The 24452-nt window shown below is 40.5% G+C and overlaps 1 protein-coding gene across 3 annotated transcripts in view; it reads right to left on the bottom strand.

Moving 5' to 3' along the window:
* Positions 1–24452, bottom strand: part of VGLL4 (vestigial like family member 4) — a 149333-nt gene that overhangs the window by 40325 nt on the left and 84556 nt on the right. For all 3 annotated transcript variants that reach the window (XM_042452093.1, XM_042452090.1, XM_042452091.1), the window contains one exon: positions 4208–4397. In XM_042452093.1, the coding sequence (XP_042308027.1) occupies positions 4208–4397 (190 nt within the window). The remainder of the gene's footprint in view (positions 1–4207; positions 4398–24452) is intronic.

Below are 24452 nucleotides of genomic sequence, written 5' to 3'. Positions count from 1 at the left end.
AAACAAGAAGTATGTAAACCCCTCCAGAGAGTGGAGAGATTTCATACAGTGGATGAAGTTAACAGGATCTCAAAAACCTGATGATTTGTTAACAGAAAGCAAAGAAAGATGCTAAAGTCTGGCATTCATGACTAAATATGCAATTTCTCTTTAGCTTAGTATCATTAATGCTTTGGAAAATTCATCAATTTTCATGTTCTATCATTTTCAGACTATTGTCAGCCTGTTCTCCATCCACCTAACTCACAAGGTCATTCCTGATTAGAACAGATGAAATTATGGGAAATTGGTAAAATAACACTTAAGTTTGATTGATTCAATGAGTCTACTTTGGGTTGGGCCAACTAGATTGAGATCAAATTCTATACACATGGCTCATGTACAAATGCATTTAGAGAAATATTCTATTAGGCATTCTCATTGCCAAAACAGTTTATATCACCTTCACACTACCTCTGTTCCATATTGAGATAAGTGTATTTAGGGAAAATGTATAAAATAGTGTTCCCTCCACTAAACTGGATCAAAACACATTTTTTTAATGTCCCAATTATTTTTGGACTTAAAGTGAACATTTTGCTACCTAAACTCTTTATCCATTGCAGATATTTGTTGTTTCTTCTTATGAGTAGCAAACAATGCAAAGTCTCTTTCTTCTGAATCCTGACAAACAGGAGGTGCATCTGGTGGATAGCTCTCAATCCAGGAAGTGAAAGGGTGACTTGTTTTTAAAAAAGATGCACTCCTATTGAAAGAGCAGATGAACAATTTGAGATAATAATCTTGGATGCAAACACATCTTTGGAAGCCAAGGTAGCCATAGTGACTATGAGTGCTGCCTTTCAATCACAATTTGTTTGCCAGCTAGAGCTCTCCCTGCGCCAAGAGAGCTTGATCACATTGGTCTATACTGCAAAGATTACTGCCATGTACTCTGTAAAGTGTTGTCCTTGAAGCCACTGCAGAATCATTTAGTTACTAAGTGGCATGCAAAGCCAAAGCCATATTGTCCATCCTTTGTGATCTGAACAGGCTGCAACTCACTTCTAAGGTAACTGCAAAATAGTGGTGTGAACCTGCAAGACCTTACATAGTTTGGGCCCCATGTACTTGCTGTAGCCCTTGTTCAAATATGTACCATCCAAGCTTTGAGATCATTTGAGGAGGCCCTACTTGTTATCCCACAAGTCAGTGATGCCCTGGGAGTGGTGATCTAAGCATCTTCATGACTGTGACATCTTGAGTATAGAATTTCTTCCTTTTGGAGGTGAATCAAATGTCTTCAGTTTCACTGATTATTTAAGAAACTTCACTCAGTTTTATTAATTACGTGAGATACATCTCTTTTCCAAGGCCCCTGGGTTCTTTTGATGCTGGCTGAGATTTTAGAATCTTTAGTTTGTTTTAACAGTCTCAGCTGGATACAATGAATATATAGAGTTTTGGTTAGCCTTTATTGTTAACACAGCATTTGTTTTTACTTTTTGTTGTACACTGATCTGTGATTTTTTTAAAAAAAGAATAGTGATATATAAATTTAGTAAAATAATAAACTAATAACAATTAAAGACACTTGCACTATTAATTCATTTTTCACTTTGTAGCCAAGGGCATTTTACATCTGACTTGTTTTAGTAGACTTCAACAACATTTGAATTCTCCATCTTATTTGTAATTCCATTCAGTGTTGCCAACAAGTTAGCCGTCTTTTCCATATTCTTTAAGTATGTAGTTCAAAGAGCATCTAAACATTAAATGTAGGCCAAACTGTATCTGGGCCCTGCCAAACATAACACTGTGGCATTTATATTTTGTATGATACTGTGTTTCTCACATTCTTAGTGTTTTCTTAATTTTTATCCACTAATGAAAACCTTTCCTATGGTTTATATGAGCTCTGTATCAGATGTCAGAAAGGCAACAAACAATTTCAGATAATAATGGAACATTTAAAACTCTCCACATCTGCAACTTCCCATATTACATACACAGAGAGGCATCATGATGATTGTACATATTTAGAGCCATCTATAAATTTACATTAAAATGAAAGTGTCAGTTTTGGAAAACATACTCTTATTTTATAGTTCCAGAGAACTGAATCTGAACATGCCTCATGGCTGTAACATTTCCAGTTCCAACTACCTGCATTAAATGAAATACACTACAGAATTCCCACATCTATTTTAGTTCCAATATATTGCAAATCTTGAAATCCCTCCTGCTTCCAAAATGATGTAATAATGCAAACATGCCACAGCTTTTCCTATATAAGCAGGCAAAACTTTACATTTTCTTTTTCTCTCTCTCAAGTACTGCAAATCTCATTTTGAGCTGTGGTTTTAAATACATTAGGTGGGTCACTGTGTGTTTAAAAAAAAACCTCCTCAAACCCAAAAACAAAACAATCTTTCACTGCTTCTGAGTGTGCCTTGCCCTGGTACTGCAGCTCTTATTAGCAACGAATTCTAAGCCTGTAGTCTACAAGCCTCTGACTAAGACTTCTGTGATTTATTTGAGGATAAAATACCTCAGTCCACATCTCATGACTGAATACAACAATCCAAAGCTGGGTGGAATGTGTGGAATGTGTAGTGCTTCTTGAGCTGAGGCAGCAGGGGAAAGCACACACTTATCAAGCTGGCTCTGACTGAAATACTCCAATCCCGTCCTCTAGTCAGGAATGAAAGGAATTCTCTCAGCTTCTACTTCATGCCAACAAGAGTAACATTTCTAGGAAGGAGAATGGATGGAAACTGTATTCCAGCAACACATATTGTACCTGCACAGTAAAACACCCTGTTGGCATGTAAAAATGGAAGCACATTTCTCGTGTTTAGCAACTGTAGCTTGACCAGCTGTTGGTGTGTCCTGTACTGAGCAGCTGTTCTAAAATTGCCTGGTCCTTTAAAAAAAAAATACCATTCCACACACATATATACAAAGCCTCTTTTTCCCTCTCAAAAGTAGGAGAGTTCTAAAGCATAGGAGGTGACTGAGGGGCAAGTTAAAGCAAATAGAAATGGTATTTTTAAACATATATAAGCATTTCCTGTCAGGAGGAACAAGGAGAACTAGCACTTGAAGGGAGGAAAAAAATATGATATTCATAACTAAAGGTACATACAGTTGTCAAAGCTCTTTCACACTACCAAATTATAACTCTATTATTCCACTTTATCTGCCATGACTGAATTCTATGGAATCCTGGGATTTGCAGCTTAGAGAGGAGCATTTAGAATTCTCTGCCAGGTAGCTCTAGTTCTGCTCCAAACTACAAACCCCAGGATTTCGCAGAACACAGCCAGAGCAATTAAAGTGGAATAATTGTGTACTGCAACAAGGGTCCTTAATTTGTCAGGAGTAAAACCAAGCTGTTTAAAGCTGTTTGCTTATAAACTTAGAAGACACGGAATTAAACGTGGTCATAACAGTACATTAGAAAAGTACTTCACTATTCAGTGTAATATTTCAATTCAAATGTAGCAAAAGATGGAATACATGCTAAAGAAAGTAATGGGGCTGTCACTTCAATCAGCACTGCCCACTTGGGTTGTTCTTCTCCACCTCCATAATTTGTCGCATCACCCTATGCGGCAACATCATAAAACTGTTTGCTGGGTCCCATATTCCTAAGCAATGAGGAAACACACACAGTCAATCCTCCATATCCACAGATTCTTTATCCATGGATAGCCCCTCTTGGCTACGTCCCTGGCACTGGATACCAAGGGCTCACTGTACCATGGTGTAACATTTGAGAGAGGAAAGGGCATAATTCAGTATGGAGACATCATTTTTGGTGGCAACTCTACCCATGTCTTCTGTAACATATTTCACCACTCAGATACTATGTGCTTGTGATACATTCCAGGCTGCCATTTTACAAAACAATAACATTTAAATAAAAACTGTGGCCTGTTACAGACTGCCAAAATAAAGCTGCTTCGGGTCTCTTTGGAGACATGCTGTTTAAATGATGCGTGCATCCTAAGAATCCGGAAGCTGCACCAAAGCTGCCCTCCAGTGCTTAGGAATGGAGTGTGGCTTTGGCACGACCTCCGGACTCTTAGGACCCATGCATCATTTAAATAGCATACCTCCAAAGAGACTTGAAGCAGTCTGTAACAGGCCTGTGTTTCATAAATGGCAAGGGCATTTATTATTTTATTTGAAAGCAATCAAATATGAAAAGAAAAACACTTACAGATGAGGACTGAACATGCGACTCATTTTAGAGACATGTTCATTTTCACAGTCTAGGTCATCATCTCCTTGGTCCATGCTGAACTTCCTCTTGCAAGGACTCATAGGGGGTGGCCCTGTCCTATGGTTGGTCACAGCAGCTGATACTGGAAGGGATTGCATCCTGGGCTCTCCTCTTAGAGCCGCTTCACCTAAGAAAAAAACAGAGATATAGTGGGCTTAGCTTGTTATTGTGTTTTTTTAAGGGAAAAGACATAAAAACATTAGGCAGGGTCCTTTGAACCTTGTCTTTTGAACCTTGTACTGTACCTCTTTAAATCAGGGATTTGATCAATCAGTAGGATGAATACCTTATCAGACTTGTGAAAGACTTTTAAAAATGTGGTTAGAAATCAAACATTTATGTTCTTAAAACATAGCTTTTACAAATCAAATACTTGTTCAGTTTCTAAAACATTGTGGAAAAACACAGAGAAGGGATGAAGAAGTATAGCTGACTCACCTCAGGTGCACTTTAAAAACCAAACTGACACATCTTTCAAGCACTTTCATTGGCAGGCATTCCATTTTTTTTTAAATAAAAAGGGAACAAGCCAATATTACACTTCATGCACTTGGCATCCCACCTTACTGACCAATTCCATAGAATTTTGTTTTGGTCTCTCTTTCTCTCTGTGTGTGCAAAGTCAAATATTGTTCCAATATGGATATTACATCTGTTTGGGGAGGACAAGATTCTTTTTTAAATGTCAGCTTAAACACAGTGGCTGAGACCATGTCAGGCATCAACAGAAAGCTAAAAGCAGGAGTGAAAAAGCCAAATAGCAGAGCAGCTATAAAGGTAGGCAAGCAGGCAATCATATTCACCATAGTCATTGTTGGGACAAGAAAGCTGCCAGCTCTAAGCAGTCTATTTCTTCAGTGCAGACCTCAGTGAGGAACATCCTCTGCAACTACCAGTATTCTGAGGACTCTGAGTTGCAAAATCACCAGTCCTGTGCATGGTACAGATAACTTGGCTAACTAGACTTCCTAGAGCATTTTTAACTCTGAGGTTCCCTCCACAGAAGGCCAGTACTGGGGGAAGAGGCTGCTTGGAAATAGCAGTCTTTCTCTCTTAATGATCACCACAGTGGATCTGCCTTCCTTGCTTCATGGTCACAGTATAATCTAGGTAAAACTACACTACACTCACATAATGGTCATGTAATATGCCAACTGGATTCCACCTTGTAATTCCCAAATTTTCCATTGAAAATTTAAACATCAGCAATATATTTTTCAATTAACCTTTTAAGCAGAACCAATAACAGTATTCTGTGCTTTTCATGTGAAGAAAGATGATGACAGGAAACACTGTCTCAGATGAGATAACAAATCTCAGTGTTGCTGCTGTTGCAAAAATGAACCTACACATGTTCCAACCTTCAGTTTCTTTGAACTAACTAAAGTTAGAATAAACTGTAGTTCCAAGTTCGTAACTATGATCTATGGGGAACTGTGATCAGATCAAAAGAAGAAGCTGTCTCCTTTCATGTAGGGGAGAAAGCATGGGAACACAGGCCTCATGCAGGGTCATTCTCCAATGAGGCCAAAGTTTGTTGTTATCTCTGAAGCAGTCATGTAAAGCAGTGATAAACCTTCTTTGTGCTAGCCTTGTAGTTTGTGAGTGCTTGCATATGCAAATTGGCTAGAATTGCATTTCACTGGCAGATAAATTTAAACTCTTAAGTGAAATGCTGAGCATACCATGGAGGGGAGGCCACAGTTTGACAATAAATGTCTTAGGGAGGTTAGAATATCTTGATTGTTCAGGCTAAGTTCAGCACTATCTCTGAACAACAGTTTACTAAATGCCTGGGGGGATCAGAGAAAACCTGGTCCCAGTAGTAAGTGCATTTAAAGAGAGATCTGTAGGGCAATGGGGAGAGGATTTTACAGCTAATTATTTTTAAAAGGAGAGCCTTTAAGTATAGTTTTACATTCTGTCAAAAAGGAGAGCTTTCAGGAAACCAAAAATGGGCTACCAGCCACTCTGGTGTGTCCCCCCCCCCCCCGTGGTTGTTGTGGCCTGTGGCATAGTCAGAGGGAAATAGCTGCTAGATCAGTGGAGGCTGGTTATCACAAGGGCATATTCTACACCTTAACTGATAAGCAGCTTGTAGTGAAAACTATAGCACAGATGCATCAAACATAAAATGTCATGGACTGTGAATCAAACAAGACAAAAGGGAAGGCTTGAGCTCACATCAGCAGTAGGTATCTTTTCTCGTGAACTAATGTCCAAACAAGTAAGAGAGTAATAGTGAAATAGTAATAAAACCAGGGAAGAAGTTATATGAAAACATTTACATAAACAATTCTATGGTCATGGTGATGATATGGTCTTTCCCATCAATTCACTCTGCATGTATAAACCCCTGTACACAGTTTCAACCGTACTGAAAATAGGTAGGGAACAGTGTGTCCTAATTGGTTCTGCTGGGCCTTGCCTTTGACACTATCAAACACGGTATTCTTTGGGAAAATTTGGCTGGGCACAGACATGCCAGAATAGCATTACAGTCCATCCAATCCTATTTGGCTGATCAATCAAGAAGATGGTGCTGGTGGCTGGATCCAACGTTACCCCTCTTTATCCACGTGGCAGCTGTATGCAGGAGAAACTCTTGCCACTTTGTAGAGAGAAGGTCTACACAGACATTAATCTTAGCCTCTTCCTGATTAGACTACAGCAAAATGTCACACAACGGGCTGCCCTTTTTGACTATCTGAAAAATGTAGCTCATACAGATTGCTGTTACCAGACTGCCTTCTGGCACATATTCTTGCAGCTGTATGATACCTGCATTGCCTTCCAGTTCATTACCAGGTTCAACTGAAGATAGTCTGAAATAAGGCTATCAGAATCTCAACATCGTCATCTGTGTGGCTTTGTTCTGTGTCTCAGTGCTTAAGGGGTGGCAGAAACACAGGGCATAGCTTTTTGGTGGCAACATGCCAATCTGTAGAAATCCCTCTCCAAGGTGTAAAAATGGCTGCCTCTCCAGTTTAACAAGTTTTTATTTTTATTTTTATCTGCTTTAGGTCTCCTCAATTGCTAGCATGAGTTAATTAGACTTGTGCCCATTTATTTATTGCTTTATTTTATGCTTTATGTTACTTGATTTATAAGTGCTTTAATTTCCATATTGTACACTGCTCTAGGAGAGATGGTGCCTAAATAAATAAATAATTTGTGAAATCTGTCTCTGACATCTTCTAAGAAGGACAAAGTGTTTAGCCTAGTAGTGAGCCCTCCAGATGTTCCAGACTATAATGCCCACACTCTGCTACCAATAGCTATGTTGGGTGGGGATGATGGAAACAGCAGGCAAGTTATGCAGAGACTGAACTTGCTGAATGACAGAAAGGAGATTTAGGGGCCAAATGAAGTCTCCCTAACTCTGATGCCTAAAAGATGTCTCTTAGGAATATAATTGTATTACAAATTCAGCAGCATCACCAAGTACCCAAGAAAAGAAGTATATTTATACGATCATACATTTTCATATCCTATTTAATGTTCAGCTGGCATGTAAACAGAGCCCTTGTTTAATATATGCAACAAATAGCATTTTGTTGTAAAATGAACCACTAGAGACTAATCTCCACTATGTTTACTAGTAAAAATAAACATTTTGCCAATTTAGTAGGCAATATATAAACTAGCAAACATGCTGTGGCTTATAAACACACCACAAGTAATGACTTCTTTCCAAGGTGCTGGCACCAAAACTAAACTGTAACTTTCCACCTGAACAGTAAAAGCAGAAAGTGTCTGCTCCACAGTAGGCCAGTCACTCTGGTCAACCATCTAGACATCCTGCTGGCATAATACACAAGATTGTGGTTAATTTTGATGCTGTTCTCCCACCTTCCTTCCTTTGTCTGGTGGTGGGTGAATGAGTGAGATATAGGTCTAGACCTGAAGCCTTCTCTTCTGGATATGTGACTATATTTTTTACCCTTTTTAACATTTCCCATTTGAAACCATGTTAGAAAAAATAGCCATTTTGGATTAAACTCATACACAAGTACATTGGCCTAGCAGCTGAGCATAATGCCAAAAGAAACTCAGCTTAAAAACTCAGATAACTTGATATCTAAAAGTTAGAGGCAGCACTTTCCAATTAGACATTGTATGTCCTTTATATGTGAAGTGATACCATATAAATATTCAAATATTTACACCACATGAATCTTTTCATTTCACCATTACAAATTTCATCAAGTCATTTAGTCTGAAACAGCAAAAGAGACCATGCTTTCAATTTTAGATTCTTTGAGAGGCAACTTCGCTTTATAAATTCTTTTTATCAGTCATTTGTAACTGACTGATACCATTCTATGTTATTGCTACTTTGCTTCTCTACTCAAAGTCATCTTTTGTTATTTACAAAAAGAAAATCCAGTAAGAGCAATGATCATATAACTTAGCTGGTATTTAATAAACTACCCTTTGGGGGGGGATGCCCACCGAATGGAACTTCATAAGCCACCTCATATACTATATGTCAGTAAACTAAATTACTATTAGGTCTATTACAAAGAATGTCAAATTCTTACAGACACTGTGCAAATTACCACATGAGCCTAAAAAGTGGAAGAAAGCTGGAATAGAGGCATGTACGGTCATACTTTTATCACACGATGCTGTGATTGAGCTTTACCTGGTCTGTGACTATCATACAATTTTCAATTCACAGGCTTTCCTCATTAATTGATGTGAATATCGCTGCTGTAGCATTAAACTTGTGTATTCCCTATTACCATGTATGGATGTGAGAGCTGGACAGTCAAGAAAGAAGATAGGAGGAAAACCAACTCATTTGAGATGTGGTGCTGGAGAAGAGTGCTGAGGATTCCATGGGCAGCCAAACGGACAAACAAACAGGTCCCAGAGCAGATCAAGCCAGAAATATCCATAGAAGACAAGATGACAAGACTTAGACTGTCATACTTTGGACACATCATGACAAGGCATGAATCGCTGGAAAAGACAATAATTTTAGGAAAGGTGGAGGGAAGTAGAAAGAGAGGAAGGTCACATGCTAGATGGATGGGTTTTATTAAAGAGACCACTAATATGAGTTTGCAGGAGCTGAATTCAACAGTAGAAGACAGAAGGGCTTGGAGATGTCTCACCCATAGCAGTTAACAACAGCAACAAATGATAATATGTATGATAATTTCCCTCTCCCTGCCCCCCATTATTCTCAACCAGCCTGTTTTCTTTTTTAAAAAACTTTCTTTTGTTTTCTTTTCCCACCCCCATCTAAGTCACATTGCCATGATGCCTAAATAGTTTTTAAAAGAGGGAGAAAAATAAAAATAATAAAGCAAAAGGGCATGCTAGTAAATCAATAGTGGAGGGAAGCAGTGTTAAGGAGCATGCTGAGAAACAAAGTCCACACCAGAAATAGCTCCTGCAGTATATGATAGGAACTGCTCCCAAATCAGTATATATGTATTTGTTTTCATTAATGCAGTTGTAATAAGGAGCAGAGGTGCTCATGTGTTTTGCCAAATACTACTACATATATTCTAAAATGCAAATCCAATGTTGTATTTACAGAGCCATGATGCCATGCATTCCAGACCATCTGAGGATATTTATCAGATTTCCACAATCACCTGTGCATTCAAACCGCAGCACTTTTTAAATGATATCAAATTCGCATGGCTGCAGTAGGGATTCCAGTGAGATTCTGAGCTAGTGTGGCTGCTATCTGTGTCAATTTCCCTTTGAGCTGACTGAAGAAGGCACTGCCTATTTAGCTAGCAACCCTGTTCCAATAACATCAGAAGCCACTCCCAGAAGGTGATGCAAAGAGGCTGAAGTTAGTTTCCTACATTCATCATAACCCTGAGACTCAAAAACAGAAGATCCCAAGGCAGGCAGCTCTTTTTTACACTAGGTGCCAAGACTCCAAACCTGGGCTAAGAGAGATGAAAAGGGTATATGATCACTTATCATTGATGCAAAGGGGAGAAGCAACTAAGGGTTTGTCTAAAATACTCTTCATTCTATTTGACTAGAATGTTATCCTTCCACACACAAATGAGAGAGATTTGGGCTTTTTGTATGCATTGTGAGTGGGGGACTCCTTAAACTCATGCACATTATCAAACGTAGGGCTGTCAGTCCACTTTACATGGCTGCACATTTTCAGCAGAGGGAGGGCACACAGAAATGAATTTGTGTAGGAAAGTGAAGACAGTTAAGCATTGATGTGAATCTGTGAAAATCCACAACAATTTGCATAATACACTTATGTGTTAGCCAGCCCCAAAGAGCAGAAAGAAAAACACAGGCAGGCAAAATAAGAGGCAATAAACACTAAGGCTACATGCAAGACTATTTAAATGATTCTGTGGTGTCTACAAGGATGAGAGCCAGCATGGCTGGTGTAGTGGTTCGAGTGTTGGATTACAACTCTGGAAGCCAGGGTTCGATTCCTTGCTCAATCATGAAACCTACTGGGTGACCTTGGGCAAGTCACATGCTCTCAGCCCCAGGGGGAAGCAATAGCAACCCCCATCTGAATAAATCTTGCCAAGAACCCATGATAGGGTTGCCTTACGATGACCATAAGTTGAAAGAACTTAACGGCACAACAACAGCCAATAAGGATAGTTTAAATTGAGCGGCAAAGGAATGGAACTGTTCCCCAAACTTTCAGCATGTGCTTATGTTGAATTATCACTCAGTTCAAGCCTGTCCATCACCATGCCTATAATCAAAGTTTACTCTGCACTGTTTGAATACAGCATATAAAAAATAGCCTGGAGGCCAAGTATATTTATCCATTCTCTCTCTCTCTCTCTCTCTCTCTCTCTCTCTCTCTCTCTCTCTCTCACACACACACACACACACAAATCTATTCTCTGCTAAAATACAGGGAGAGAAAGCAAAGAGAAAAATCATCTCTCAGTCTATCAAAATATAATACTGCCTCCCACTGCATTTGTCTTCTCCTGCCTAACCACTTTCTATGATATTCACACTGACATCATCCCATTGGCAACATTAACATAGAGATAAACAAAATGCTCTTTTTAAAAAATGCTCTTTTAAAAAAAATCTTCTCAATCTTGCAGTTTGGTTAGCCTACAGGCCTGCCTCTGGCCTACAACAGAAATCACACACATAGGCCAGTGATGCATATTCATTGCATTATTCAGAATACTTCTCTTTGTTTCAGCAAGCAGCTGGACTGGAGCTCAGCATATCTCCCTCTCTCAAATAGCTCTGCTATAGCTCTATTCATAAACCTTCCCTCCCCCGCCCAAGATCTGGAATGTTAGGCAACATAATGAAGTACAAACAAGATAACCAGAGATAACAATGTGAGGTATTGTCTGCAGGCTGTTATAGTACAACATCAGCACAGCAATATAGCTACACGCTCATGGAACAAAACCACTACTTGTAGCCCAGGTAGAACCAATGTCCAAACATTACATTCACGAACCTGCCTACCCCACCATCTGGCTAGACTGACCCATTGAAATATTACAAATATGAATACACCGATTATGCTAACAGCTACAATATTTTAAGGCTTTCCCCCTGCTTCATACACTAAAAAATACCTCCATGGATATTTTTCTTCTCAATTAATCTAGTCATCATTGACCCTTCTTTCTATTGCATATATTTCATAGTCACATTTTCACCTGGCCTAAAAAGATAGCTGAAATGCCATTATGTGTTGTCATAATTAATCCCTTAATTAATCTCTTAATTAAGTGGTGCTTCCAGAAACGGCTTTCATTGTGCAATCACACTGCCTCACCCACATAATTTTACAGGGGTCCAGCTGTCATCCTTCTACTTGTAGCATTCCCATGCTTTCCCACCACTTTCCTCATTTTTTTTCTTGACACAGGAAATTGGATAAGGAGGGGAAAGTGAAACAGTTGCACAATGTGTTTTGGTACGTATCATCCGGAGCCCTCTCTCTAAGAGCATTCAAAGAGTGAATAATTTTAAATAATAAATAATAATTTGTTATTATTATTATTACTTGATTTGTTGTTGTTGTTAACCACCCTCGAGTTGGTCTCAACTCATGGTGACCCTGTGGATGAGGCACTTCCAAGACAGCCTATCCTCCACTACTCTTCCCAGTTTCTGCAGGTTCATACCCATGACCTCCTTAATTGAGTCCATCCATCTAGCATGTGGTTTTCCTCTCCTTCTAACTCCCTCCATTCCTAGAATTATTGTCTTTTCCAGTTCGTTGTGTCTTCTCATGATGTAACCAAAGTACAACAGCCTCAGTTTAGTCATCTATTACATATGTGTAGCTAAGTATTATCTCCAGGCCCTAATCTTCAAGTCCACTTTAAAAGCCAGCAGCCGCATCAGGAGGTCTTTTCAGCTGCTGATCAGGGCTCAAAGAGGATGACATTTCTAGCCCCCTCCCACCAGTGAGTGAGACTGCAACAAGGAATTGCAGCAAGAGTCCTGCAATAAAATTGTCACAGCTGAAACAGTATCTTCCCTGTGCTCCAATCAGAGCTGAACAGATCTCTGTCTCCAGATGCGATTGCTAGCTGTTAAGCTGCACTGCGGGGGGAGGGGGGGTTACTTAGACCTAGAGTAAGACCACACAGTCTTACTGGATACAGAGAAATTACAGCGCTGTAACTCTAGGTTATGAATTTGTTGCAGAAGTATACAACAATACATTGATGATTATGATAATAACAACAAGAACAAAAGAAATAGTTTAAATTTACATTTAAATGTGTAAATTTACAGTGCTTTATAAATAAAGCTTAATAATAATAATAATAATAATAATAATAGTTTGATATTTTTTACTGCAGCCAGAATGAAAGGTGAAAGTAGACAACATGTGGCTGAGATATGTGGCTCTTTTTCTTTTTTCTCTTTCTTTCCTCTATTATATATATCTTTTTTGTAAACGATGAACCAATCTGTATATGTACATATGGAAACTTTTATATTCTGTTCAAAAACTTAATAAACATTATATATATTAAAAAAAATGTGGCTGAGATAGCCTGTATCTACACTGTATGTTTAAAACTGGGAATGGAGAGTCTACATTTTACCACTAAATGTACACATGTACAAAGAACTAAACCATCAGGCCTTACTTCTGTGTCATCATTCAAAGACTGACTTCTCCTTTCAACCTGGCTTTGATATTAGAAGTGAACTGGCCTAAAGGGGGTGGGGGGTGGGAGAAATTATGCATCAAGCAACAGACTACCACAAGACAGGAAAAGGTGATACCATTCTCTACACCCACAAGTACAATTCACTGGAAAAGCAAGACACTCCTATCATTTTAGAGATGAATGGAACAGAAGTAGGAAAAATAAACAGGGCTGTCTCAAACATTTTTAAGTTTACTCAGATGAAATAAATGTTTCCCTAGTTAAAAAGATGGATCTGATAAACCTGTGGACCTTACACATGATCTAATGCTCCTCTATACAATAATTCCCTCCACTGTTCCCTGCTGTGACCATTTTCTATACGTAAAATCTTTTTTGATGGAAAAGCATTAAGTCATGAAACATTTCAATGAACTGTGAAACAGCATAATCCAAACAGGTGCTTTGTGAGAAATGTTTTAAAGAACATATGGAGAACTGCAGAAAGAAAAAACAATGGGTCGTTTATAGATGCTTACTAAGCATCAAAATGAAAGGACAACAGACAAGACGGTGGAAATGGAATATTCTAGAGGAAAACACAAAGAAGGAACATCATTGCTGTATTTCTCTCTCTTTTTTTATCTTTTTTTTTTTGCAGGAGGCACCTGTCAGTACCATTTAACAAGAACACTACCTTCATATTTGAAAGAGGTACGCATGTTATTGTGCAAAGACTGTCCTTGAACATAAAGGTTTGCTGTTGTGTGCCTTCAAATCATTTCTGATTTATGGAGACTCTAAGGCCCTATTATAGGGTTTTCATGACAGGATTTGTTCAGAGACAGTTTGCCATTGTCATCCTCTGAGTCTGAGAGAGTATGATTTGCCCAAGGTCACCCAGTGGGTTTACATGGCTGAGCCAGGATTTGAACCCTGGCCTCCAGATTTATAGTCCAATGCTCAAAGCACTACACCACTCTGGCTCCCTAACCTAGCCTATTTGTGCCCTTTTATCAGGGGTTAAATCCAGAAATTAGCAACTGGAAACTAAACATTGGCCCTGGACAGACGGGCCTATAGGTCGCCCTCGTCATGTGCTAGGGCTTGGCCAAAGGCGCACCACCCATACGTGCCTCAACCCTAGCACGCGACGAGGGCGTCAAAATGGTGGTGCCCTGTACACATGGGCACCACCATTTTGACGCACCGGATGCTTAGCATCTGCACATCGCGCCCCTCTTGTGACATCGCAAGTGCGCCATTGGCGCACTGCAGCATCACAAGGGCACCTCAAAAAGAACCTGCTTTTTGCAGGCGGTTTGTCTGCTGCAGCTTCCTCGTGGCAGACCGCCTGGCAGACCGCCCTTTTTGGGCGGTCTGTACCCTGCCATTATCATCACTTGCTAATAAAACCAATCCGCTGTGAGTGGCTAGGATAACGATGTTTCAAATGCTAGCAACTCAAGAAATAGAAGGTTAACCTGAAGTAGAGAGTTCTATCAGATAGCAGTCATTACTAAGAAGCCATGGCCCTGAGTTTGGAAGACATGAACAGTTCTGTTGATAACAGGGTGACTTGGAGGCCTCTTATTCATAGGGTTGCCATAAGTCGAAGCTGACTTGATGGCAATTAGCAACAACAAAATATGCCAAACAAATTCCATGGGATGCTCCACAGGTGGTCAACAGGATTATGATATGGACACAGTATGCTGGAAAATTTGCAAGACAAATAGACTGCTGTCAAAAACAAGAAGTCAACAAAGCCTCTTCGCACTATATGCTAATCTCCAGTAACAACAAAATGTTTTTCATACTTCAAATCAAGGCTTCTACTCCCATGCTATTCTAGGTCTCATTTTCTGTCACAGTACATAAATATAGCACCTAAATTAAAGTGTATGTGTAATTTTAGTGAACTGTGCTATTCTTAACTTTAGCTGGGCACTTTGGCGAGACACAGACTGCGCTGTCATTTCTATTCTGCGCTTTCATGCCCAACCAGAAATCTAATCGCTTCAGCTGTGACTTTGTGTGCATTCTAATCTCTAGTATTTTCAGTGGCGAAAGGTTCTATGCTAAGAAAATCGTGAAAAGGAGATCAACAGTGATGTCCGTCTAAGTGTTGGCTTAAACTGGGTCTCCTTTTATTTTACTTCCTCAGGGCATTTTAAATTAAGTTCAAATACAATGGATTTTATTTCTATTTTATAAGGCTGGTTTCATTCTAATATTTTTATGTTGTTTTATTTTGTTACCCATGTGTCCCCACATGCATCAGCCTACTAATTAGCAGCAATATCCATAATCACAATGGCTGGAAAAAGCTCTGTAACATTTACAGGAATTCTTGAATAAAATATTCAAGAAGATTTCAAACCTAAAATTCATGAAAAGGTGTTCAGAGTAACTTTACCTTAAAAGCATGTTTCTGTTGAATCCACATACAAATGCAAAGTGCTACAGAAAAACAGAAGTGTGGATTTCCAAAGGATGAAGAAAATTGGTACACTGCCCCCCCCCCCCCAGGACATAGAGAACTAATAGCAGAGTACCTGGATGGAGAGGCACATCAACGTATTTGTTCAGCCAGTTCAGGGGGGTCCAGCTGAGTATCACTAATGAGAATCAAAATCCAGTTGTATATCCTCTAAGTAGTTATGACTATGAGGTCTATACCTGTCCATGGATTTCCCTTGCTGATTTCAGGTGCATATGCTTCAATGGAGAGAGTAAAAAATGACTAAATCTCAACCAATCTAAGAAAACTTGTTCTATGTAGATCACCTGGATATATTAAAAAAAACATTTTAGTTCATCCCATAAACCAGCTTTGTTCTACCTGCTGCCTAACAGCTGTATTGGATGCACTTCAACTACCATCAATTTAAGCCAACATGGCCAACAGTCAGGAATGCTGTGAACTCACATCCAAAATATTTGGCAATCTCAGTGATGGGGAAGGATGCCATAGATGGGTTCATTTAGAAATCTCAAGATGACATAACACTTCTGCGTTTTATTATCAAAACTGATCCCAACAGCATCACAACTAAAACGCCTGTGATTTTTTTCTTTTTAACCCCCCCTCAATTATTAAGTGAACACACAAAGTTATTCACCTAAATAAGCAATACATTAGATATGGAGATCAGATTATCACTGTTTTCCAAATCTTGGCATCATTATATACCCTTGTCTTCTTTTGCTCTGTTATTCAGCAATAAGACTTGTTTGAAACAGAAGACAGAGGGAAAGCTAAGCTGATCAAAGGAGTGTCTGTCACTAAGTGAAAATGATCAAAGCTTGATGATGGTCCTTCCACTTCAAAAGTTAATTTGTGCAAGAGTAAGGTTACAACATTAAAAGGAGTTAGAATGTGTGTTTATGTAGCAGCATTTTAGTAGGCTTGTGTGGTGTCTTGACACATTTTGTGATACTATGAATTCTAGTTTTACAACAAGCATAAAACTTTGATTAAATTAACTTTAGTTTTACTTATAGCAACAATATATATGCTTATTTATGCTACAGCAAGAGCATAACTACCACAGTTGGCTTCCACATCTTCCCCATTCTGAAGACATACCCTGTGCAAGCACACATTTTCACCATGTCCATGAGACATTCCCTTAGCAAACAATTTATAATAATAATAATAATAATAATAATAATAATAATAATAATAATAAGTTTTATTTATATACCGCCCAATCACTGGGAATCCGAGTGGTTTACAACAGAGGGGATAATAGACAGTTCCCTGCCCTCAGGCTTACAATCTAAAAGACATGACACAAAAGGAGAAGGAAATGGTGAGGGGGGGAAGTAATCAGGTCCAGTATTCTTCTCTCCCTCTGAGGCCTGGACCAAAGCAGATGGACCGGAGGGAGGGCTCTTCTTCTTCAGGCTAGCCCTGATGGAGCTGGGCCAGCCTATTCTGTCCCTCACAGTCTGAAGGATGACAATTATGGAGAGAGGGGCCTCTTTCTTCAGGCTAGCCCCTGATGGTACTGGGCCAGTCTATTCTCTCCCTCAGAGGCCGAAAGATGACAGTTAGGGAGGGAGGAGCCTCTTTCTTCAGGCCAGCCTTCTCTCCCCTCAGAGGCCGAACGATGACAGTTAGGGAGGGAGGAGCCTCCTTCTTCTCAGGCCAGCCCCTTATGGTACTGGGCCAGCCTACTCTCTCCCTCAGAGGCCGAAGATGACAGTTAGTGAGGGAGGAGCCTCCTTCTTCAGGCTAGCCCCTGATGGTACTGGGCCAGCCTTCTCTCTCCCTCAGAGGCCGAAAAAGACAGTTAGGGAGGGAGGAGCCTCCTTCTTCAGGCTAGCCCTGATGGTACTGGGCCAGCCTCTCTCTCCCTCAGAGGCCGAAAGATGACAGTTAGGAGGGGGAGCCTCCTTCTTCAGGCTAGCCCCTGATGGTACTGGGCCAGCCTTCCTCTCTCCCCAGAGGCCGAACGACGACAGTTAGGGAGGGAGGAGCCTCCGTCTACAGGCTAGCCCCTGATGGTACTGGGCCAGCCTTCTTCTCCCTCAGAGGCCGGAAGATGACAGTTAGGGAGGGAAAGCCTCTTTCTTCAGGCTAGCCCCTGAGGGTACTGGGCCAGCCTTCTCTCTCTCTCTCAGAGGCCGAAAGATGACATTTAGGGAGGGAGGAGCCTCCTTCTTCGGCTAGCCCCTGATGGTACTGGGCCAGCCTTCTCTCTCCCTCAGAGGCCGAAGATGACAGTTAGGAGGGAGGAGCCTCCTTCTTCAGGCTAGCCCCTGATGGAGGGGCCAGCCCTTCTCTCCCCTCAGAGGCCGGAAGATGACAGTTAGGGAGGGAGGAGCCTCCTCTTCAGGCTAGCCCCTGATGGTACTGGCCAGCCTTCTCTCTCCCTCAGAGGCCGAAGATGACAGGGAGGGAGGAGCCTCCTTCTTCAGGCTAGCCCCTGATGTTTCTGGGCCAGCCCTCTCTCCCTCAGAGGCCGAAAGATGACAGTTAGGGAGGGAGGAGCCTCCTTCTTCAGGCTAGCCCCTGATGGTACTGGGCCACCTTCTCTCTCCCTCAGAGGCCGAGAAATGACAGTTAGGGAAGGAGTGCCCCTTCTTCAGGCTAGCCCCTGATGGTACTGGGCCAGCCTTCTCTCCCCCTCAGAGGCCGAAGATGACAAGTTAGGGAAGGAGAGACCTCCTTCTTCAGGCCAGCCCCTGATGGTACTGGGCCAGCCTTCTCTCCCCCTCAGAGGCCGAAAGATGACAGTTAGGGAGGGAGGAGCCTCCTCTTCAGGCCAGCCCTGATGGTACTGGGCCAGCCTTCTCTCCCCCTCAGAGGCCGAAAGATACAGTTAGGGAGGGAGGAGCCTCCTTCTTCAGGCCAGCCCCTGATGGTACTGGGCCAGCCTTCTCTCCCCTCAGAGGCCGAAAGATGACAGTTAGGGAGGGAGGAGCCTCCTTCTTCAGGCCAGCCCCTGATGGTACTGGGCCAGCCTTCTCTCCCCCTCAGAGGCCGAAAGATGACAGTTAGGAGGGAGGATGCCCCTTCTTCAGGCTAGCCCCTGATGTTATTTAGAAATGCATTCCTTAATTTGGCATCTCATTCACACAACCTACATTGTAATACATTAGTTTTATCTCTAAAGCCCAAGGCTTCATGAGTTTTTTTTTTTAATTGGATTTTGTTTGTTTGTTTACCAGAGACTGGAAGTTTGTGCATTTATTCCATCTAACTATCAACATATGTTCTGACAAAGTCTAAACATTTTTCCCCAAAAGATTGAATTAAAATTCATGCAGACTAATGTCAGTTCAGAAACAGAGACCATTGGGACAACTGAAAAAGTATCGTCTTACTAGTAGGTCTTTAATATTTTGTACTGTTTACAAACTAGCTCACATGGTATCTGCAGAGGCTATTACCTATTATGTCTGCCATCTACATGTAACCAAATACACAACATACACACCAAAAAATGAAACTTCATTGTCTTTCGGAGGATTCTTCTCTGTCTTAAACTTCAAAAACATAAAGTTTAAAAAGTCAACATCAAATATCCAGCTGTTTTTTTATGACCAAGGCAGGAGAGAACAAAGGAAGAGGGAGAGGAATTCAGGGCTATGAGACTTAATTTGAGGACGAACTGAGAGTAGGGTTGCCATAAGTCAGGACCTCGAACCGGGACAAATGTAGGACAAATGTAGGGCAACATTTTTCAAATGTAGGACACGTTTTTAAAAAATGGAGGACATGCGAAAAAATTGAGGTGTTTTTTTTTTAAAAAATCTTATAAAATGCATGTTTTAGGCATGATCAAAATGGAGGAATTTTGGCATTATTCCTAGACAGATGGCAGAAATGGACTTGCCCTCGGGTTCAACTGTACTTCTCAGAAGTGTGTACTTGGTCAAGGGACTGTGGTTTTTTTCACTGCGCATGAGTTTGTAAACACCAGCAAGTTACATTGGCCGTGCCTCAGAGCTTGTTGATATCAATATCACCACCACCATCATCATCATCACCACATAATTGGCCAAGAAAGGCAGACTGTTAGCATTCAAATCGCCATAATACACAGAAAATGCACTTGCATATATTTAATATAAAAAATATAAAAAAACAAGGCAGGGTGTATATATTTAATAATAAAAATTAATGTAATAAAATAAAAAACAAGCAATAATAAAAATTATGAAATAAAATAAAACAAGCAATAATAAAAATTAATGAAATAAAAAAAACAAAGCATAATAAAATTAAATAAAATAAAATAAACAACAAATAAAAATTAATGAAAAAAATAAAGACAACAATAATAAAATTAATGAATAAAATAAAACAAGCAATAATAAAAATTAATGAAATAAAAAAAAAAAAGCAATAAAATAAATTAATAAAATAAAATAAGTATTGATATTTTTAAAAATAATTTAAAAACCCCAAAAAACCAAGGCGGACCTAATGGCCACTGACTTCAGCTTTCCTCCAACTCCTACTCCTCCTCCTCCTCTGCCCCAATCTGCCCTTCAAGGCACCCTTCCTCCTCCTCCTTCTCCTCCTCAAGGCTATGGAATCCTGGGAACTGTAGCTCTGTGGACTTTCAGCCTCCTTTTGTCGAGAAGCTCTGGTGCCACAAGAAACTACAATTCCCAGAATCCTATAGCATGAGCATGGATGTTTAAGGGGGTTCAAACTATTCTGCAGCCTTTTGCTACCCCAAAGCCCTTCCTATTTAAAAGCAAGGCAAAATTCTTCCTTCACCAAGCCATTGAAAACCAACCCAAATGGAGGCTGATTGCTTCTTTCTCATTGGTCAGCTTCGGGAGAAATTGTTGCATATACAATAAGGGTTTAGGGCCTCAAAACGATCCTGTGATAAAGAATTACAAGAATACTGATGCGGTAACATTTAAAAGATGAGGCATTGAGACTCCCAGTGAAACATGAACGATTTATGACCTTTTTCCCTCACTGTAACCTGAAAGTAATGCCTTTTGCAAGACAGATATACCAATGGGCTGGCAATAGCTCTGAGTGGCAGCTCTCTAGGCTGAGCCAGGCAGGGAGGCAGGGAGGGTGGCACACAGCCACGGGGAGGGAGGGGTGGAGCTGCCTCCAGGGCTCGCTGGGGGGGAGTCCTGGGGCGGGGCCAAACCGGGGGTGGGACTGTGTGGCCCTGCCCAAACCGGGAAGTCCCACCCCCAGGTGGGATATGGCAACCCTAACTGAGACCACCGGGCATAGTGGTTTGAGTGTTGGACTACAACCCTAGAGACCAGGGTTCATACCCAGCTTGCCATGCAATTCACTTGGTGACCTTGGTAAGTTACAGCTCTCAGTCTCAATGGGAAGCCTTCTCTGAATAAATCTTGCCAAGAAAATCCCATGAAGGCTTGCCTTAGGGTCACCATAAATCAGAAATGACTTGAAGGCACACACATTCCCCTCATAAACATAATATACTAGCATCTTCAGATTATATCTGTATACTATAATATACAGAATTTGAACAGAAAATAGTAACCAAGATCCTACAACCAACATCCATAGTAGAAAAAAAGCAAAACAGATAGCCCAAACAGAACACAACCACCATCCAGACACTTAACTTTCTGAAAAACCCAGGAACTGATCGCACACAATCAGAACAGACTACTCCATTCTGAGGAAGAGCCAGAACAAGTTCACATTTCTTCTGTGCCATTATGGTAATTCCCGTGAAGTAAGAAAATACGAACCCACGTCTTTCCAAGAACAACCAAGTTATGGAAATACCAAACGATTTCATAATCAAAACTTCCTTATAAATATGTTTAAAAATGAAGGGAAGGGAGTTCAAAAGCAGGTCATCACCTGTAATCCAGAGAAAGGGGCCATCTATGGTCATCTCAAGTAATCTGGACAAGAACAGCAAATGTGATATGAGAGTGAGCAACCTATTTAAAAAGCATATATTTGCATTATTGGATGCATGCACATACGTTAATAAAAAACGGATATCAAATGTCAGAGCTAGTGTGGTGCAATGGTTTAAATGCTAGACTAGACACTGGGAGACCAGGGTTAGAATCCTGCTCAGCCAGTGAACCAACAATCGACAGTGAATTCTCAAGCCTTACAGGGAGGCAAAGGCAAACCTCTCTGAATAAATCTTGCCAAGAAAACCCTATGATAGAGTCACCAAAAGTTGGATTCATTTGAAGGCACATAACAACAAATTAGATTTTGGGTCTGTAAGGCTGGTAGATGTTGTGATTTAACATGATGAACCAGGCTCTGGGAGACTGGCATTGCAACTGCAGCAGTTTATGAAATGCCACAAGATGATCTTAAGCAAGTCATGCACTTTCAGCCTCATTTCTCTCTGATCAGAACTGCCAGGAAAATTCTCTAAGCATGGTATAATTGGCAATGTCTTCAAGGAACACAACATACTGAGAGCAACAGTTAAGTGGGGGGGGAGCACGTTAAGGAGGCCTAAATACCCTAAAAGGCACCAGATCCTATCTGAACTTAGAAACTCAGCCTTCATTAATAACTCGATAAGAGTCCCAAGATCTATAGTGCATTTCAGAGGAAGGAACTGGCAAAACCACATCTGAGTTCCTTGCCTAGAAAACCCTATAAAATGCATGGGTTACAATACGGTCAACAGTGACTTGAAAGCAGAGAGAAGAGAGAGAGAGAGAGAGAGAGACAACATGTTGCAACCCACAACCTACGATTGTTTTAGTCAGAGACTGAATTTATACCAAGTTGTTGTTTGTCCTTTCTGTGTTCTTTTTCTGAATCTGAGAGGAGATGATGACAGAAATCACAGAATCACCGAGATGGACGAGATCACAACGGTCATCCAGTCCAAGCCCTGCCATGCAGAACTCACAATCACAGCACTTCCAACAGATAACCATCCAGCCTCTGCTTAAAAAACCTTCAAAAAGGAGACTCCCCCAACTTCAAGGGAGTCTGTTCCCCTGTCAGACAGCTCTTAGTATCAGAAGTTCTTTCCAATGTTTAAGAAATCATGTCCTAGTCTCTGAAGCAAAAGAAAACAAGCTTGCTCCATCCTCCATATCACACCCCTTCAAATATAAAATGGCTTTCATTTCACCACTTAATCTTCTCTTCCGCAGACTTAACATACCCATCTCCCTTAACCACCATCATAGGCAGGCTTTCAACATTTTGGTTGCCCTCCACTGGACACACTCCAACTTGTCAACCCTTTTTGAGTTGTTGTGCTCAGAATTGGGACAATATTCCAGGTGAGGTCGACCAACACAAATAGATTTCTAGATCCCTTTTTGAGACTAAGATTCCTAGATCCCTTTTCGCATATACTGTCGTCAAGCCAGGTGTCACACATCCCATATCTGTGCCTTGCATTTTCCCCCTGCCTTACATTCTCCCTGTTTTAAATTCATTTTATTTGTTTGGCCCATTATTTTTTTTTTAATCTGTTGTAGTTTATTAGAATTCTGATCCAATTTGGAGTATAGCAACCCCCTTAATTTGGTGTCATCTGCCAATTTCATAAGCATGCCTCTATTCCATCATCCAAGTCACTGATAAAGATGTTGAATAGCACTTGGATCAGGACAGAACCCTGTGGCACCCACTAAATCACCTCTCTCCAGAATGAAGAGAAACCATTGCTGGGCACCCTTTGGGTTCAGGAGGTCAACCAATTATAAAAAGTGCACTGTCTAGCCCACATTTTACTATTTTTTTTGCAAGAATATCAGGGGCGACCTTTGTCAAAGGCCTTACTGAAATCAAGATTTGCTACATCCATGACATTCCCTTCATCTACCGAGCTTATACAATATAAAAAATAGATACAATTAGTCTAGCTAGCAGTTTGTTTGGATTATCATGACATACCTTTCTAAGTGCTTACAGACTTTGTTTAATTATTTGCTCTATAATCTTTCCTGGTATTGATGTTCAGGCTGCTTGACTGGGTGATGTTTGGGTCCCCCTCCCCTTTTTTTTGAAGATGGGGACAATATTTGCCCTTCTCCAATCTTCTGAGACCCTCTTAAATCCTCTCAGTCTGCTCAGATCCTCTAAATGTCTTGCTCACATGGAAGATAGGATTATACACTCTAGTAACCCTACATTGACAAAACTAGGGTTAAAATTATAAATAACATGAAAGTATGGGAAAAAATCAGTTTCAGATCTGAGAGAAATAGGAGGTACTACAGTAAGCAAAAATAGTAAAAAGTTATTCACAGAATCATGCAAAAAGAAGGCAAAATTTTATGGTTCATGCAAGTAGCAATTAACATGTGATGCTGCACAGAAAGCGGATTAGAACATGGCATTTTACAAAAATGACAAGAGGTGCGTTGAATCTGTGTCCAATGTGATTCACTTCAGAAGAATGGGCTAAGAAATCACCCTGGAATTTTAGGGACTTTCATACATGGAATTTAGTGGCTGAGAGACAGCCAATTACTTAACCTGCTGGCAGTACTACAGAGATGTCATACCTGGGGAGAGCTCTTTATAGTGTGACCTGTTCTTGTCTTCAAATGTTCCTGGAATCCAGTAATTTTTTTAAAGTGAAATTCTGATAATT

This window comes from Sceloporus undulatus, chromosome 2 (genome assembly GCF_019175285.1).
Source record: "Sceloporus undulatus isolate JIND9_A2432 ecotype Alabama chromosome 2, SceUnd_v1.1, whole genome shotgun sequence".
NCBI lineage: Eukaryota > Metazoa > Chordata > Lepidosauria > Squamata > Phrynosomatidae > Sceloporus > Sceloporus undulatus.
The sequence above is the reverse complement of the archived record's forward strand: the minus strand, read 5'-3'. Positions and strand labels throughout refer to the sequence as shown.